General features: G+C 42.5%; 1 protein-coding gene across 1 annotated transcript in view; it reads right to left on the reverse strand.

The window, feature by feature from the left end:
* Nucleotides 1-666: 666 nt before the first annotated feature.
* BIRC7 (baculoviral IAP repeat containing 7) overlaps nucleotides 667-5632 on the reverse strand; it is a 6521-nt gene continuing 1555 nt past the window's right edge. The window contains exons 2-7 of the mRNA XM_010149445.1: nucleotides 5041-5140; nucleotides 3707-3792; nucleotides 3571-3612; nucleotides 2371-2589; nucleotides 1351-1407; nucleotides 667-869 (exon numbers count right to left, since the gene is read on the reverse strand). Of these exons, the coding sequence (XP_010147747.1) occupies nucleotides 667-869; nucleotides 1351-1407; nucleotides 2371-2589; nucleotides 3571-3612; nucleotides 3707-3792; nucleotides 5041-5140 (707 nt within the window). The remainder of the gene's footprint in view (nucleotides 870-1350; nucleotides 1408-2370; nucleotides 2590-3570; nucleotides 3613-3706; nucleotides 3793-5040; nucleotides 5141-5632) is intronic.

Below are 5632 nucleotides of genomic sequence, written 5' to 3' on the forward strand. Positions count from 1 at the left end.
TGCCTTCAGTCTAGGGGGGTGGGGTCAGCTGAGAGTAGAGAGGTTGGAGGTCTACAACAGCCCAGGCCTTTCACTTCGTTATGCAGATTTGAGTATTACCAAAACATTCTATCAGTTTTTGAAAATTCAACAAGTGGAGGGTAAAAAAAGAGTCAAAGAGCTCAGAAGGAAAAGCTACATGCTCCCCCACAATACACTGCTGCTGAGTACTGTGGTCTCAGTGGCATGCATTTTTTTTTATACAAACACTCTCATTTTGACTCAGACTTAATGAAGGAAGCCATCAACCCTAGAAGACTAAACAACTGCTAAGTGAGAGCAAAAGAACCAGAGAGTCTACCAAAACCAGCCCTTGATTTCAACAGCAGTGATTCATTTGAGAATGCAAGAATTCAGAGGAGACTGTCAATAAAAGCCTCTGTTTGGAGGACAAAAGGAAGCAGCAGAGTTCATCTGGAGCAGTTCTACAGCAAGATCAGCCAGAGTACAGCAAACCAGCAGCTCTTACTAGAAACACTGTGCCTAGGAAGCACATTTAGTAAGTTTATGCCAAGGTAGCCTGCAACTAGGATTGCTCCAGCATAAATTGAATTATTTACTTGTTTTCTTCTGCTGTGCTGTGAATGAGTTGTATAGATTTATCTTTTCCCTTAGGCACATCATGGTTCAGGACATGAAAGTTCTCACACTTCCCCGGATGACTGCTCTGCAGATAGGACACAGTCTCAAATTGAGGGCACATTCTCCACAAGCTACCAGGTGGCCACACGGAACAAACACCACAGACACATCCCTGTCCATGCACACTTTGCACATCCTTTCCTCTTGCAGGCGTCGGAGCTGTTCTTCTGTGCTCATCCGAGACCCATCTTTACCAAAAAAGAAAACAAAAAAAGCCCAAACTGTTAGTATTGTAACAGCTCCAGCGTGCAAGGCCTGTCATCTCAGGGAGTCACGCTAACTTGCTCATCATTTTATGGAGAGACTGAATATGGCAAGAGCACCTCTCAAGCAAATTTCATGTCAACTGAAAAGCTACATCTATTACAAATACCATCTTATGTACACAAGATGCAGCATACCTACACATGCTGGACTGAACAGGGAGAGATACCAACATCTCTTTAAATGTAAGTTATCCTGATACACCATTTTTTTTTCCTGTATAAGTCTGCTTCACAGTGAACTCCAATTCCTGAATAAGGATCTCTATGTTCAGTTGCCATTCAACCCAACACACATCCCCCTTAAGGTTTAAAAAATAAATTAATACAATAACCACTGATACCACTACTATAAAAATCCCAGTTATGCCCAACATCATTCACCACCACAGTCAGCCCAGTGCACCTGATTCCTTTTGCTGTACAGGTTGCCTCTCTTCTCTGGAACTTGATGTTTCCATCTCTCTCTGACCAGGATCTGTATAACCAGGAAAGACAACAATAAATGCTACACCCTTTTCCTCCCTCTTCAGACAGTGCTGCTTAGAAAGATAAAACATCCTGAATTTCCGTAGCCCTAGGTTAAACAGCTCGGCACTCTGCTGTTAGCCTCACACAGCCTGGTGAAGCTGATGTTCGCTGTTGTGCTTCAGGCACCATGTATGTTAACCTCCCTACCTAGACATGTCCACATCAGTCTCCTCAAAGCTGGTTTATTTATCAGACAGCAGGGGCAATCAGCTGCTCATTCCTGCTCCTGTGCTACTATTTAATCACACTTTCAGTTCTGTAGAAATTTTTTATTGCCTTACTAAAAAGAGATGGCAGTCTGTGATAGACACAGGAGCTTGAGAACTAGCTGGCCAACTGAGAATGCCTGTGTGGAACTGCATCTTCAAGTAAACTTCACTTGGCAAACAGACTCCACAAAACAGATAAGACAGACATAGATAAGTTAAGGAGAATATATATTATCCAAACAAATAAGCAGCATAGATATTTCTGATCAAGCCATTGATTCAGTTTTAAATAGGCTTGGAGTACTCATCCATCCCAGAAGCCTTACTTCAGACAAGTGCCTCTGTGTGCACCAGATGTGAATTTGTGCATGAGCCTCCACATCATGCAGCTGTTTGCTACTTCAGGTCTAAGGACAGCAGGAAATATCAAGGATATCTACACCATAGGCTATTGGAGGCAGACATAGTTAGTGATACCCCAGTAATCACAGCTCCTTCAGCTGTCTTTAAAATAGAACCTTGTTCTTCAGCCTCTCCAAGACAGGCAGGCTTGGGTACATTACTACACTTAATTCCAGCTAGGAAAAGAGAAAGCAGACCCACAAGACACTTACAACAACGCTGAAGATGAGGTGAACTAGAAGTTAAATATCCACCAAGAACATGGCTCTGCAAGTCAGGCATACTTCTGCTTCCCTCTGCACTGCTGATCTCTTCCCAGTCTGGCTCAAGCAGACTAGAAATCAATTCCGACTCAGTAAAGTAGAAATTCCCAGTCAGCAAGTATTTATTCTCCACCAGGGTAGCGACCCAGGTGGGGTCAAAGCCCATCTGCAGGACATTCTGTACTGCAGTAAACTGATCCAGAGAAGGAAGAGCCTGCAATTCCCAATTCCTCAGAGGATCTGTAAAGCAGTGAGCAGATACTTTACCAAAAAGGCAGAACTTTGGGCCAAGAGTATGCCACTCCCTGAAGCTATCATATGTAAAATAGCATTAATATATTCTAGAACATTCCTCAAGCTAGCTATATAGCTAGAACATCCAGATTTACATTTTTTTTTTTTACTTCCAATCGTAAGTCAAAAAAGTCAAAAGCAGTTTCATAAAATCCAAGAGACTAGTTTTGGATGATTTATTCTACTGTATCAGTGAACCAAGTCTCCCATGTTTGGCTGCAGTCCAGCATCCTAATCTTTGTTCTCACATCCCACAAGAGAAGTCTCAAAACTGCTTTCATGAAGATCAAGTGGAACATCCCAATTGAAGTCTCTCCTACTTCATAATCTAGCTCAACCATTCATCACTAAAGACAGAAGTGGGTAATTCAGCTGGCAGCCCCTTCAAAGGCTTAAATCTTTAAGCTCATCCTATTGGATAGGCTCTTAAAGAGAATGAGAAAAATCAGTTCTCCACAGTTATAGGAGCCAAATTTCACTGACGTAAATTTCCAGGAGCAACTGATGAATGGGAATAGATCCTCAGGATCTACACTTGCACGAACAGCTGGACCCCCTAGCTGTTCTATGGTCTCCTATCAAGTATGCTTAGAGGGCTGTAGCCTGAAATGCTCTACAGACAGACAACATCAAGAGCACAGACAAGTCAAAGGAAGAGTTAGGCAAGCACCCAAAAAAATCACATTATTATCCAGACCAGCTAAACATCTGTTGTCTTAGGCTAAGAGGTCTCAAGAGCAAGCAATTGTGCTTCTTGTCCTAGAGACCATTTCCTAAAAGTGAAGTTGAACAGCTTCTTGAATATCAAAGCATCTCTCAAACACCATGTCTACAGAGTCCACAGTAGCTGGGGTGGGATAAAAAAAAAAGTAAGAGTGCACCACTTTTAAGAGAATACACAAACCACCATGTAATTACAGCACTGACCTTGGGAAGCAGAGGAATCTTGTTCCGTCTGATCCCAGGAATCTCTCTGGAAAGGTCACAAAGGAAAAGCGTGAGTTCAAACCCCCACCCCCCTTATCTACCAACGCCCATCCACCATACACAAAATATTCATGACTCACTGGAGATATCAGGGTGGTAGAAAAGGACTCCTGAACACTGCTAACAAATTCTCTGCCCCGTGACCGCAATAAAAATTCACACCTATAAACAGAAAGATTTAAATACATTAGTTCAGGATAACAAGTGAAAGTAGCAGCAGTAGTTTGCATTTCAGAAGCAAAAGGTGCTATCAGGTTATGAGCAAACTGCTATATTCATTGAAGAGGGAGTATCATGGTCATTCCCCACCCCCTGCCTTTCATGAAAGGCAACACTAAGAGGCTCATGGTCCCCCCCCTTAATTCAGTCTTCATGTTTGGCCCAAGATAAGCTCAGTTGCAACATCCTTTGGAACAGATCAAAAGAAAATGTGATAACAGACCAGCTCACAGAAAAAACAAGGCTTACAATATCTTTTTTTGTACCTCAGTAAAAACCAAAGCTGATCTTTGATGTCAAAGTGATTTTAATTGACCTTTTAGATGGTGAACTCTAGGTCAAATTAGAAAATTTGCAGAACTGAACTGTGTCATTCTACCTGAATATGACCATTTGATTTTTGCTTTTAAAGCAAGAGGGTTTAAGTATTGAGGCTTTGTCACTTCTGTTTGTACAGTTTTTTTTAAAAAACTAGCTATAGACAGCCATCATTCAGTAAGTTCCATCATTAACAGAACACAACAGTGATAAATCAGCCTTTGGAATAGATGTGGCCTAGAAGCCTAAAGGGACTGAAGCCAACTGTCCTGGAGTGAGCGACCTTTTGTAAGGGATAACATACACAGAGAGACAGCAGACACCAACTATTTTTGGGGGAAGGTGGGAAGGAAGAAACAGGAGAGGAGAGGCAGTTGAAGACATGATGATTAGGTTTTCAAGTCAATCTTTGGTTCTTCCACATATGAGAAGAGAGTAGGAGGGAGGCACTTTTGGAAGACAGTGCAGACTGAGTGACTGACCTAGAAACAAGTTTCCTATCCTGACCCACTAGTAGGACCTAAAGACGGTCCCTTGCTGTGCAGCTGTGACCTTGAGGATTCAGAACCTCTTGAAATCTCATGGATTCCCAGAAGATTAAAGACTATTGCAATAGTTTATGCAGTTAAACATGATTGAACATACCTGACTAGCTTTTCACCTGCTAGTGAAGAAAAATTACCTGCTAGGTAGAAAAAAAACCTAGAAGCTAATAATAAGCACTGCTTCCAGGCAGTGTTATGAGTACACCCGTGACTCATTTGTCTCTCAGCTGAGGATACTTCTACCTTATGAAAGACAACATTAGTGTGGAAATACAGTGTGGCTTTTTGTCTTGCTACAAGGGACATGGGTTAACCAAGACTGACTTACCCTGGATACCATTTGGCATGTTCCCTCCAAGGATCATCTCCAAATGACCAGTTCCTCACACCCCCATCACAGTAAAAACACCTCACTGTATCACCTTGTCCTGAAAAAGACATCAAGAGGTTATTTGACATCTCTGACACTGTATGCTCTACTAGTCCGGGATAAGAACCTGGGGCTAGTAGCACAACACACAGCCTGCCAGACAGAACAGATGAGCACAAGACAATTTACCAACACTGTGCAGGTTGTATAGGGGCAGGAAATCTGATGAGAGTTTGAACTCCCAGAGCCGCAGCTAGTTGAGGTGGTTCCAGAACTGGGTCACAAGCTAACAGGCAGCAAACATAAGAACACCATAGCTCCCACGTATGCATGCACCTATCCGGTACCCTCTTGCTTTCATTTAGGAGTAGAGCTGTGGTTAATCATACCTATAAACATACTTTGTTTCTAATCACAACCTGCTATAACCAGCAGCAGGCAGAGTCAGACAGTGTACACAGCTTCCATCCCAGAGGTATAACAATTTGCCACAACATGGTCCCAGGTTATCCATTCTGCTGCACTTCTCTTCACAGAAATCACATGGGAA

This window comes from Eurypyga helias, unplaced genomic scaffold (genome assembly GCF_000690775.1).
Source record: "Eurypyga helias isolate BGI_N326 unplaced genomic scaffold, ASM69077v1 scaffold24743, whole genome shotgun sequence".
NCBI classification, from domain to species: domain Eukaryota; kingdom Metazoa; phylum Chordata; class Aves; order Eurypygiformes; family Eurypygidae; genus Eurypyga; species Eurypyga helias.